The 12,051-nt window shown below is 43.6% G+C and overlaps 4 protein-coding genes across 4 annotated transcripts; 1 reads left to right on the top strand and 3 right to left on the bottom strand.

Moving 5' to 3' along the window:
* Positions 1-173: 173 nt before the first annotated feature.
* Positions 174-2,371, bottom strand: skp1 (S-phase kinase-associated protein 1). The gene is made up of 6 exons (XM_061299163.1): positions 2,211-2,371; positions 1,480-1,579; positions 1,318-1,391; positions 1,105-1,248; positions 714-854; positions 174-641 (listed from the first exon to the last, which is right to left on the bottom strand). Exons 2-6 carry the CDS (start codon positions 1,574-1,576, stop codon positions 606-608), a joined length of 492 nt encoding a protein of 163 aa, XP_061155147.1. The 5' UTR covers positions 1,577-1,579; positions 2,211-2,371; the 3' UTR covers positions 174-605.
* Positions 2,372-2,945: 574 nt separating this feature from the next.
* ppp2cab (protein phosphatase 2 catalytic subunit alpha b) lies at positions 2,946-6,005 on the bottom strand. The gene is made up of 7 exons (XM_061299136.1): positions 5,635-6,005; positions 4,510-4,719; positions 4,269-4,442; positions 4,099-4,188; positions 3,868-4,029; positions 3,665-3,783; positions 2,946-3,576 (listed from the first exon to the last, which is right to left on the bottom strand). Exons 1-7 carry the CDS (start codon positions 5,734-5,736, stop codon positions 3,504-3,506), a joined length of 930 nt encoding a protein of 309 aa, XP_061155120.1. The 5' UTR covers positions 5,737-6,005; the 3' UTR covers positions 2,946-3,503.
* A 1,329-nt stretch (positions 6,006-7,334) lies between these two features.
* On the top strand, positions 7,335-10,821 carry ube2b (ubiquitin-conjugating enzyme E2B (RAD6 homolog)). Its single transcript, XM_061299165.1, has 6 exons — positions 7,335-7,556; positions 9,004-9,084; positions 9,269-9,294; positions 9,420-9,509; positions 9,624-9,712; positions 9,879-10,821. Exons 1-6 carry the CDS (start codon positions 7,513-7,515, stop codon positions 10,005-10,007), a joined length of 459 nt encoding a protein of 152 aa, XP_061155149.1. The 5' UTR covers positions 7,335-7,512; the 3' UTR covers positions 10,008-10,821.
* Positions 10,822-10,900: 79 nt separating this feature from the next.
* Positions 10,901-11,811, bottom strand: cdkn2aipnl (CDKN2A interacting protein N-terminal like). Its single transcript, XM_061299162.1, has 3 exons — positions 11,533-11,811; positions 11,090-11,195; positions 10,901-11,008 (listed from the first exon to the last, which is right to left on the bottom strand). The coding sequence occupies exons 1-3, from the start codon at positions 11,745-11,747 to the stop codon at positions 11,000-11,002; spliced, it is 330 nt and encodes a 109-aa protein (XP_061155146.1). The 5' UTR covers positions 11,748-11,811; the 3' UTR covers positions 10,901-10,999.
* Positions 11,812-12,051: the final 240 nt, after the last annotated feature.

The following is a 12,051-nucleotide window of genomic DNA, read 5'->3' as shown; positions in this document are numbered from 1 at the left end:
AGGTAGAGTTTAGTGTCAAAACACAGTCAAGTGCTGTTGTCCCACAAGTTTTAAATGTCACATCTTAAACAACAGCCCTAAGACAGGAATTGGACAAAATTTCATCTCCTCAAACTGTCAATTCAAAAAATAGAGCTCTGTCCTGCCTATTAGGATACAAAAACATCACCAAATTCCTTTTTGAAACTTTTTAATCCCTCCTTCCATCACAGGTGTTACATGTTGAAACCCACTTAAAAATCGACCATCTCCCTTTCCCAAGCCTTTCATTTAACAATCAACCTAACAGACAACAAATGTCTAGTAAAAAAAAAAATATATATCGATACCAACACAGGGGAAAAGTCATCAAAAAACTTTTGAGACGACAACGCACGGAAAGAAAGGGATGTGGGCGAGTTATTTAAATAATGACACGTGTTAAAAATGTCATGCTAGTTTTGTACATAGATTGGAGGAGGAGGCAGAGGGACTGGGGTGAGGTGTACTGAACTGTATGGAAGTAAGCTATAGAGTCAATATTAACAAAGTATGAACAAGACCAGTGCAAGCAATAAAGCGGACACATTTATATTTGCGGTGGTGTGTGTTGGCGGCAAAATGCACTACTTCTCTTCGCACCACTGGTTCTCTTTGCGCACCTGCAGGGGGGGGACAAATCCAAGTCATAAAGGTTTTCATTTGCAAAAATGAAGCTGAGTGCGGTAGCTCACCTGGGCCTCTTCCTCCTCTGTGAAGTCGTTCTTGATGTTGAAGGTCTTGCGGATCTCCTCGGGTGTTTTGCCTTTGATCATGTTGGCCACTGTCTTGCACGTCACGTCCAGCAGACCCTTGATGTCCAAGTAATTGGCCGCCTGACCCCAATGGAGAGGAAATGGCAGAATATTAAGAACAGGTATGGAAGTTCAATGTCAAGTAGCTTGAAACTTGTTGTCCGATAGAACTGCGACATTTGAGTTATGGCCAGTGCAAGGCGATGTTTGTAAACAAACATGTTCAGGTTTCACTTCGTGGAAAGTTTTATTACCCAGCACCTCTTATGATACTTTGTAGACATGTGAGTAGACCGAGTGAGCCGCCACGTGACAACGATATCACCCTTACCAGAATAAGTTCGAACAGGGTCCCTTGGTCCACTTTGAGGAACTCCTGATCCCAGACGGGGATGTCGTCCGTCCTTTTCTCCTTGTTCTCGTCGTCCTCGGGGGGAGGGGGGTCGTCCTTGTGGTGGGTGCACCACTGGATCACCTGACACGTGCGATATAAAAATATAAACAACAAAACGGGTATATCTAAAAATAGATCTCGATGCATTACCTTCTTCAGAATGGCTGCATTGACATTTGGGAGCGGCACAGGGTCGTCGTCTCCTTCGTCGTCCATCCCCAAATCTGTCGATTCACAAGCGCCATTAACGCGTGACACTTGAAAAGTTGTTTAAATGATAAGTTGACAATGTAAATAATAGTTTAGCGTTACCTTCTAACATGGTTTTGATGGTGACTGATTGCTTGGCAATTTCCACATCCACTTCGAAGATTTCCCCATCAGAGCTCTGTAACTTTATTGTGGGCATTTTCTGAAACAAAAAAAAATGTTTGAGATCCACTATTTTAAAGCATTTAGGTTTATCTTAATCACAAGACTTTCAAACAACTCAATCGTAAACGCAAACATTGTTAGCATCGTTAATTAAAAAAGTTAAATAGAAAGCTGATCATTTCCAGTTTGCCTGCTCGAAGCAACCGTCCGCGTCACATTATCACTTCAGACAAGTTTTGCTAAGAAAAAACTGCGAGCAGAATTCCAATTTCGCTGACGTTTATGAGTAAAACAAAGCTATAATTCGAGTTAAATTTAACGTTAAACGATGTCCTCGTTGAAGAATAACAGCGACAAACGCCTGGCAGCTAACAACCGTTTAGCATCCTGCGTCGGCGATGCTAAACTGCTTTTGTACCCCTTGAAAACATTCAATTAGACTCTCATAATAACTTGAAAATCTAAATTTTTTCACAACTAAGCTGCTCACATCAGATAATCGGGTACGTAACTGTCATAAACAGAGCAGGTTGAATGGGCTAGGCTACATTACTAAGCTAGGTCACAAAAGGCCTGTTCGCAAACCCTAAGTAAGACGTCTCCGCAGAGCGGGACGATCCGAGCCCAATTCGTAATTATTCGTAAATAAAATAATTCTTTAAACATACCGCGAATGTGTTTATTCCAAACCCGCAGGTGGAATTTTATCTTCTGTTGTCAGTTTTAGCAGGACAATTGAGGGGTCGAAGACGCTGGTGTGTGCTGCTATGGCGCTGGCGTTGTCAGTTAACCTGGAGGGGAGGGACGAAGCCCTCGTCGGGGCTGTTTATTTTTTATCTATTTTTGAACGTGATGAATGTTAAAATAGAATTAAAATGTATTTTGAGAATTAAACGGTGTATTCATTGCAGAAGGGAATTCGTAATGCAGTAATGAAAAAAGAAATATATGTTTACGCGGGGTTTTGTTAATAGATTCCGGGTGGCAACAAAGTTGTATAGCATAATAGTTTGGTTCCATTTATGGGCAACATAACAAACTACAAAAATACCCTTCACTGTACAAATTATATTTAAATTCTGGAGGCCTATATCTTGAAAAGTATTGATCAAGAGCCATATTTCATTAAGACATCTTATTTAATTTGACCATTTCCTGTGATTAAGTGGGTTACCTATTCTTTTCAGCAGATTGACTGGGATTTTTTTTTTCCTGAAGTTTCCAAAGATTTCAGAACCAAATTGCATCCACACAAGGTAAGCAAGCCACCACACACAAACAAATCTTTCAAACTTATTTCCGAGGCCATCAATTTATGGCAACAACACTCCAATATTTCTCAAATGTGTAAAATTATTCAGAGATAAAACAAGACCACAAAAAAGACAAGTAGCACTGTCATGTCATGAAGGAGCCACCTTTATTGTTCTTCACATCTCTGTTAACACAACTTTTTGGTTACGATCAGTGCGTTGATGATCTTTATACACACACACACACACACCTTCACGCATTCGACAAGACACCTCAGGTAAAACCTTGTTCTCTGGACCGTTTTTTATAACAAAAAGAAAATGTAAATATTGTCTTCATTCGTCTTCATTTTATGTTACATTTCTCAAGATTTACAAAAGTGCAAACAGATCTTCCCATCTCATCAATATATATTTTAAGGTTGATATATACTATTTTTTTTCCTCCATTGTCTGTACTAACCATCAAGTGAACTTGATTGATTCATTGATTTTCCGGGTGAGATATTTCCTAATGCAAGACAGGAAATTCATAACGTGAGGATTTATGGCACATCTTTTGGTCCTTCCACAGACGCACTCACGCACACACACGCATTTCTTGCTAAATGCTTAAATAAGTTGTTGTGTGAGGAAACAATGTGTGCTACTGCTGTGTCATCCATTATATGGCAACACTGTACTAGAGGGGTGGATTTTCAAAGCAGATTACAAGAAGTAGTCTGGGGTGCGGCGAGTGACGTGGGGCTCCCCTCTGCGAGGCGCTGGGTCAAACTGCAAGCTGTGGGGGGAGGATGAACATTTTTTAAAAAAAAATACCATCACTCTTTATAAAAAAGGCTTTTGCAGATTGAATTCACGACACTAACAAGGAGTATTTGAGGGTGTCGTCCAGCTCCATGATGGCTGCCTGGTTGCCGCAGCGATAGCAGTAATTGGGAGCGCTGAATATCGTCACCACGTTCCTCTCGTGGCACCAGTTGTAACCCTGAGAGCAAATGCAACTTTATAGTTAGCCTTCAGGCTAACAAGTCTGCCGAAAAATGACGCCGCTGCTAATTTCCAGACTCGCCTCCATGACCAGCTGATGGGCGCGAGACACAAGCGTGAGGCGGTTAGCGTGGTTGAACGTCTCCGAGATGTCCTGGCCAAAGGTGTAGCCGGCCCCCCGCGGCGAGATGCCCCAGCCGCCACGGTCGTCTGGGTCTGACCACAGCAGGTCGCACATGGGACCCTGAGACGTCGTATATATAGTCATTAGGGCCCCAGAAAATATGTTTCAACATTTATTCTATTGTTTTACCTCATGAGGCACTTCCTGTAAACGATCTAGCGCCCTAATATGGTCCAGTGTGTCAATCGATGGTGACAAACCGCCGTGAAGACAAAAAATCTGGGGGGGGGGGGAAAACCAAGTATCATCTCTGTTTTTTTCTTCCAGCATCAACTTATGGATCCATCCTACTAACTTACCTGAGAGTCGACCAAGGCGGTGAGCGGGAGGTAATCGAACAGGTCAGTGAAGTACTTCCACACGTTGGCGTTGCCGTACTTGCGCAGACACTCGTCGTAGAAACCGTACACTTGCGTGATCTGTCTGCTTTCGTGGTTGCCGCGCAGGATGGTGATGCGCTCCCGGAAACGAACCTAGCGTACAAACAAGTATCGAACATGCCATGGGCGTCTAAGAAAAAAAGTATTGTACGAAGGCTACCTTAAGTGCTACAAGTAAAGAGACGGTCTCCACGGAGTAGTAGCCCCGGTCCACGTAGTCGCCCATGAACAGGTAGTTTGTGTCAGGAGATCTGCCGCCAATTTTGAAAAGCTCCATAAGGTCATGGAACTGGCCATGCACGTCGCCGCACACCGTCACAGGGCATCGCACCTCCTGCACGTTGGACTCCTTCGTCAGGATCTCCTTGGCCTAAATAAATAGGGAAGATGTTATTTTGTTGTCGGTTAGCTAGCTACTACATCACTGGCCATAACCGCCCGAGTGAAGCAGTGGGCAGTCCTTTTAGAAATATGCAACCATTTTAACCCTAATGGCCCTTTGAGGTTGAGGGGGAAAAAGTGCCGCAGTCAGCAGCTTTTGTCAGCTCTGACGGCCCTGAATTAACCCTCGCGCCTGTTATTTTTCTTCGGCGGTGGCTGCAATGAGTAAACAAGAACGTCACATATAAATAGAAACCGTGTGTCATGCTGCTAAAAGTGAAAATATGCGGCACACCTTTACTACACGTAGAGGAAACGGAATAAACATTCCCAACTGTTGCCCTGGCAACACAAAGTGAACAACATTCACTAGATTAGAGGATTGAGGAAAAAGCAAAGTTTAAAAATGGTGACCTTCCAAGGGGAAAATAATGTTGAAATCCAGAGGTAACTGCAAAATGGGAGCTCTCAGTAGCACAAATGTAAATGACTCAACAAGCTCTGTAACATCAAGTCCCTGCCTCAGCAACAAGCCAGTGTTTAAAAGGTCAAAGCCGCGTTGCAGAGTCAACAACTCTGCTACACGGCCAGTAACCAAGCAAAATCAGATCAGAACTGAAAGCGATCCAAACTAAAGTTGGAATAAACAGCTCAATTTATGATCTATTTGAAAGATACCAGGCGAGAAGAGAGTGTGTGTGTCCCTTGTTGACCCAGTGGGTGCCTCCCACTTCGGCGGGCCACACGCCCACCAACACGCCGGCCATGCGACAGCACCAAGCCGCCCTGAGAGGCACGTAGGCCCGGTGAAATACGAACCGATGACGCCATTTTAAGAACGCCAGGCGGCGAGACATCCGCGACGGACTTAACTCGAGTCGGGCTGTCAAGAAGAATAACTCACCTTTTCGCACAAATTCTTCACTTGTCCCTCCGTGAGCTGTTTGCATTCGTTTAGCTGCTCGATCCATTGATCCAGCTCCTTCGTAAACACCTTTTCGTCCATTTTCTGTGTTTATGCTGAAGCGGGGAAAATAGGCTTGATGGGGGGGAAGCGTCGGATGTTCTCGTCTTGTCTCCCGCAGCTAAGCAGACTGCGACAGCGGCTGTCAGTAGCTTGTTTGTCGGCACAGTTGGTGGCGCCGTCGTCTCCCCCCCCTCTCTCTCCCCGATGTCAGGAGGCGACGCTTACTGGGTTCAATTAAAAGCGCGTCGAGGAGGAGCAAGAGAGGAGGAGACGTCAGCCGGAGATCCACCCTGCCTGCTAATATCTCAGAAACGTCCGGGCTTAAGCATCATTACAAAAGCCCGTCAAAATAAGAGCAATTGGAACACTTTTTATTTGATGCATTTGAGTGTTTATTATAATACCACAACACTAACCGAATAACAATAAACTTGATTTAATGTGATTTATAAAGAATCCGTCCCATGGACAAAAACATGACTGAATAGGACCACTAACTAGTTTGTTCACATCGAGTTTAACTTGACGCATCAGCACCACTCCCAAATTGAGACGTCAGCAAACAGAGCGATCATGCATCATCATCGAGAACTTGTGATCTTGTGCAGATGATGTCATCTAACTATTAGTGAATATCAGCGCGAGGCCAGTTGGATAAATAGATAGAGCTGCTAATATCTAAATACAGAAGTATTGTTTTGTGTTCCCCCTTTGGAGACACACAAGTGTTAATCATTCATGGATTAGACCAAAGTGACCTACTTCACAGCCGGTTGGAACAAAACTTCTCATCCCACATTTACTCAAATACCCTTTCACCCGCAAACTCATTTTTATGTTATGAAACAATTTTGTGTCTTTATATGGTAGAATTATATGCAGTGTCGTATCCTGTTATACAGTCTATAATTTCATATATAGTTTTATCATAGTTGGCTCGATTAAGCGATGAATCAAAACTCATAAAGTTGAGACAGTCACATGAAGGGAAAATACCACTTTATTATGACTGTGTCATTATTATGAGATTTTTAGTGCTATAACCAAGTAGATCCAGCAGATAGAGCTGTGCATACGGCCACTTTTGAGGAGAGGTGACATTTGGGGTGCGGGGGTAGTTGGGGCTTCTTTAAAAAACGCCGTTAAAAGCTCCAGCAAATAGAACTGCCGTTTAATCTATTTTAAGCTTTCCTCGATGGAGTTTCAAGCTATCAATAGAAAGCCGAGGGGTTTAGCATGACGAGAATGTGGGTCACATTGGAGAGGAGCTCGTCATTTGAGCCTTCAGCGTTCCGTTCCGTTCAAACTGTTGCCTAGCGCCAAAACATATGAAGAAGGCATTTCCGGAGTTTGTGGAGAAATTGAATGCTAATGCTAAAAACAATGCTAACGACAAATCAACGTTCAAATAAATAGAAATGTCCAATTTTCGAACAGCACAATCGTGTTTTATAAGGAGGCAAAAGATCTTTGATGGTTTAAAACCACCCTGAATCATACAATTGATCACTTTATCAATAAATCATGCAAAATATTGTTGTGCGCTCTTAAAGCGCTCATGGCACACTGTTACATGGCCACGTGTGCGTCATTTAAAGGGGAAGGGCCTCCATCAGTCAGTGACGTCATCACGGGGCGAGTCTGCCAGACGGTTGTTTTGGGGGGAGAGAGAGAGAGAGAGGAGAGAGAGGAGAAGAGAAGAGAAAAAAGGAAAAGAATAGGGGGGGCTTTCGGCGGAAGAAATACACCGCTCGTCAATCGATTGATGCGCCTGCTTTCGTTGTGTATACATTTTATTTTTTTCAAATTTCAGTAATGTCCACCCCGGCGAGGAGACGCCTTATGAGGGATTTTAAAAGGTACCGCAGTACATCCTTCTTTCTGTTTGCGTGCTAGCGGGGTTAGCTAATACCAGCTAACTTAGCTTAGCTCGAGCTACCGGCGATTATACCGAACGCTGACTGTTTTTTAAGATCATCAGATGTCCTTTTAGGTGACATACTCCGTCGTTTGTTGTTGTATTTGGGGTGACACTTGAAAATATTCCCCCAATTCCAACTAAGGCGAGTTGTTTCGTGGACGCCGCTGGCTAGCGCTGGTTCGCCAGGCTGTTGTTTTTGGGTGATGAGATTAACTTTACAGGAACGACCAACCGAAACCAATTTAATTGCTCGCGAAATATGGGATTTTGTTCTGTTCGACCACAAGCAGTAATCGGTATCACATTATTAAAATGTCATGCTAATTTGCGTAGCATCGTGGTTTATATTTCGAAAGATTCCCCAAGGGGGTTTGTGCTTTTGAAATGGCTGAAAGTGGTTCTTGTATGGGCGAAATCTGTTGTCATGCACCAAATCTCACCCTTGTGTTTGCACCGGTGTTAATTTGGGCAGAAATGTGGCATACAGGTCAGGGTTTGTGCTTTTAAAATGGCTGAGTGTCAATCGTAGAAGGACCCTTAATCACAAAGGGTCCCAAAGAACTTCACAGAGGTACAGACACATCAGCAATTTCCCCTGATCTAAACCTGGATTAGATGTTCGTGTTATTTATCTTTGTGTTAGTTGGAACAGAATAAGAGTTCATTTAATGGGATGAAACGCCCCAGGTTAGACACCTGACCCGGTCGGTTGTTGCAGAGCCTCCTTAGCAACGCCACCGGTGGTCCATTTCAGATCTCGTCCAGGTCAATTGACACAGATTCCAGTCAGCTTCAGATTTGATCGTTGCTCCTAAACCCCCTTCTCAAAGGAGGAGAGGGAAGGATAGCGGAGAAGTGACAGTAAAACAGGCCAAATGTCAAAGGGTAAGGCAGAGCACGAGGCTGCTTTCATACTGCATGAGGTAACTAAATGTAAAAAATAAACCCTATAAATGTGATTGTTTTATTGAGTTGTAATATTCACTAATCCCGCGGTGTGATTCCTCGATGAAGAGAAACTGACTTCATTTTATGGACCCAGCCACGTCTGTCAGAACATCCGAGCAGTGTGTGTCTTTGCCACGGAAGAGCTCGGGGGAGCTTATGGTTAATGGGGTTAATTGCAGTGCGTCGGGTGTTCTCGCACGCGCACCGCAGATGGACCTGGTGTGTAAACTCTGATCAGACCTGATATTAGTTCCACACTTGGCCTAGTCTGTGGTGTTGCCGTGGCGACCAAACATTAGGTGTTCAAGATTTCACTTTGTCCCCCACAAAATGTAATATTTGTATTGTAAAAACTTTAGATATTTTAGTGGCATAACAACTTTATTGATTGACTCCCAATGTGACGTTTTTAAAGGCCTTTTGTTTGTCGTGTGCAGACTTCAAGAGGACCCTCCCACCGGTGTGAGCGGAGCGCCTTCGGAGAACAATATCATGCTATGGAACGCTGTTATTTTCGGGTGAGTCACGTGCTTGTTCCGCACCGCCCTACCGTCCTTTCTCTTTATCCCGCCTGCCCGCCCGGCAACCTGGACGTGTGATAATAAACAGTTAAGCCGTATTTTTTCGGAGTCAACAAGTAGGAGAGTGCGGAGGTCCCCCCCACGCTGCTTTCTCGATGACTGATTTCTTTTGTCTTTACAGGCCCGTCGGTACGCCATTTGAAGATGGTGAGTTCCTATATTTGATAGTCTTTCATCGGCATGGTGATATGTGTTATTTATATATAAATATGGCTTAGTTTTTGCAGAATGTGGCTACCAATAATGCTTGTCCTAAAAAATGTGTCTTGCAGGAACTTTTAAGCTTCTGATTGAGTTCTCAGAGGAGTATCCAAACAAGCCTCCCACGGTTCGCTTTGTATCCAGAATGTTTCACCCCAATGGTAAATAGATTAACAACACACGAACATAATTATTTATACATTTGTCGCTCTTAAATCTTGCAAAAAAGGTCATTTTGTTTAGCGCTATTTTGACTTGTCGCCGTGTTCCCTCAGTGTACGCAGATGGCAGTATATGTTTAGACATCCTCCAGAACCGCTGGAGCCCCACATATGACGTGTCGTCCATACTCACATCCATCCAGGTGAGTGCCCACCTAACCCATACACTCGATGATGTCACAACCACTAATTTAGCTGTCAATCTCATTTTCATCACTTGCCACATTGTAGCTATCCCGCAATGGCTGCGAAAATAATATACATTAAATACATGCATTAATCGGGCCCCCCCCCTTTTTTTTTTTTTAGTCTTTGCTAGATGAGCCCAACCCCAATAGCCCGGCAAACAGCCAAGCGGCGCAGCTTTACCAGGAGAACAAGCGCGAGTACGAGAAACGAGTGACAGCCATTGTGGAGCAGAGCTGGGTGGACGTGTGAGACCCCAACCAAGCACCCCCCTCCGCTTCCTCTCACTCACACTCATTTTACCTCCTGTGTGTGTGTGTGTGTGCGTGTGTGTGCATTCGCGTGCGTTTGGAGATGCGCATATCACAAGAACTCAACAAGTGCCACCCTGCAAAAAAAAAAAAATATCTTAAACTACGGACGTTATATCAAGGGAGTGAGGCGGAATCATGTTTTATTTTTTCCTTTTTTTAAAATGCATGTTGTGAAATAAGTTATTGCTAACAGAACTTGTAATATATCTTTGTTTTTTGATTGATACGCGGAGTGTGCTGCTGCTTGGTTTGTTTGGAAATGGCAGTTTTATGACCAAAAGCTTTCATTTTTTTGTATTCCGCACACCAATGGGTTGTTTCAAAAAAAGCCTTTTGATTGGATATCATCTTTCAAAAAAGAATCTCTAAAGAACAATCTGTGATTTTAAGATGAATCTTACGATGATGGAGGTTTTTCCCGCCCCAGGGTAGAAGAAGAAGAAGCGCCTTCAAAGGACAAAGCGCGGTGAGTCAGGTTAAGTTTGTATTCTGGGTGGAATTTTTCTTCTCGGATGCAAAAGGACCGAAAGACTTGCCGGGAATCCTAAAAAAAAGCAGTCACTTACTCCCTGTATCCAAATGAAAAAGGCTGGGAAATTGCGAGGGGGGAAAAAAAAAAAAAAGACGTTGTGGCGTCATGTATGTAGGATTTGTTCCAACTGAGCAGAAGGGACGTTACATTTGTCAAAGGAAAGTATACTTATAACAATATGCTGTATAAAAAACCATAATAAAACACTTTTTTTTCCAGACGATTTTAGTCGTTTGTGCGTTTGCTCCACCCAAATGAGTTTGGGAGTCTTATTTTAATACAGCTAAAAAAACATGAGGTCATCTTTCATCATTTATTTAAAAAATCATAAAAAAATGGTGAGAAGACAAATGTGGTCACACTAGCACAGCTTGTATATTTTGAACAAGAGGGATCCATCATCTAACCTGTAGAAGAATAATTGAGTCAGCAGATACACTACATTAAATATATATATAAGGTATTTTGATAGGCAGGCGAGGCACTACCTGCTTCTCCTTCATAATATCATCTCTTGTCTTGAAGACTGGCGCGTCCTCCACCTCGATGCCCTCGGCCATTTCTTTCACTTTGTCGATGATATCCGCGTTATATCTGCCACAAAAAAAATAATAAATTGTATTTTATACCGAGGTGCCGTACTGTTCCTTCCACAAACCCAAAGGGGGCAGTAGCGAGTTGAGGATGTCGCATCGTTAGAAGTAGAGCAACAAAGACTTCATAATAGTCGACGTGGAAGCCACCAAAGGACTTATATCAAACATTTTAGAACGTTTTGTAGTCGTTAGTCTTGATTTATTAAGAGTTGGCAGCTCAAATAAGTCACAAAACTGACAAGCTTTTTTCGTAGCCATTATATCCACAGGCAGAAGGGGCAGTAGCGAGCTCTCAGCCGTGATTATTAACGGTTACCACAACGTGATTTGTGTACCTGCAGCCGAGGAAGACATTGTTGGCCCACACCATTGAAAGTGAAAGTAGACGATCCCTCATCACCTTGCCCTTATACTGTCTTTTATTCCGTAGTATGAACTCCCTCCTGTGCACCCAGTGCTTGTCGCTCTCCGAGTGTCCCCTGAACTTCTCCAGACGTTGGACCACATCATCCTTTTTCGTGATAGAATCGTCCTCGTCCGACCCCGACATCTTGGTGCGAACTCCTAGCAGGCACCCACTCGCAGCTAAACAAAGCAGATAGTTTCCGGTTTGGTAAGAGTAACCCACATGTCGTTTTCTCCCCTGCACTTTGGTACATAGCGCTGTACAGCGGTGGGAATGGGTACTACTACAAGATGTCGATGACGGGAATTTGGTACACAGCAACATACAGCGGTGGGAATGAGAACTGCAAGATATTGATAAAGCGTGTGTGTGTGTGTGGGGGGGGGGGGGGGGGGCGTTACACAAACACGTGCACACTTAGGTGACCACCCACACATTTATATTAAGC

The sequence above is a fragment of the Syngnathus typhle genome, linkage group LG15 (genome assembly GCF_033458585.1).
Source record: "Syngnathus typhle isolate RoL2023-S1 ecotype Sweden linkage group LG15, RoL_Styp_1.0, whole genome shotgun sequence".
NCBI lineage: Eukaryota > Metazoa > Chordata > Actinopteri > Syngnathiformes > Syngnathidae > Syngnathus > Syngnathus typhle.
The sequence above is the reverse complement of the archived record's forward strand: the minus strand, read 5'-3'. Positions and strand labels throughout refer to the sequence as shown.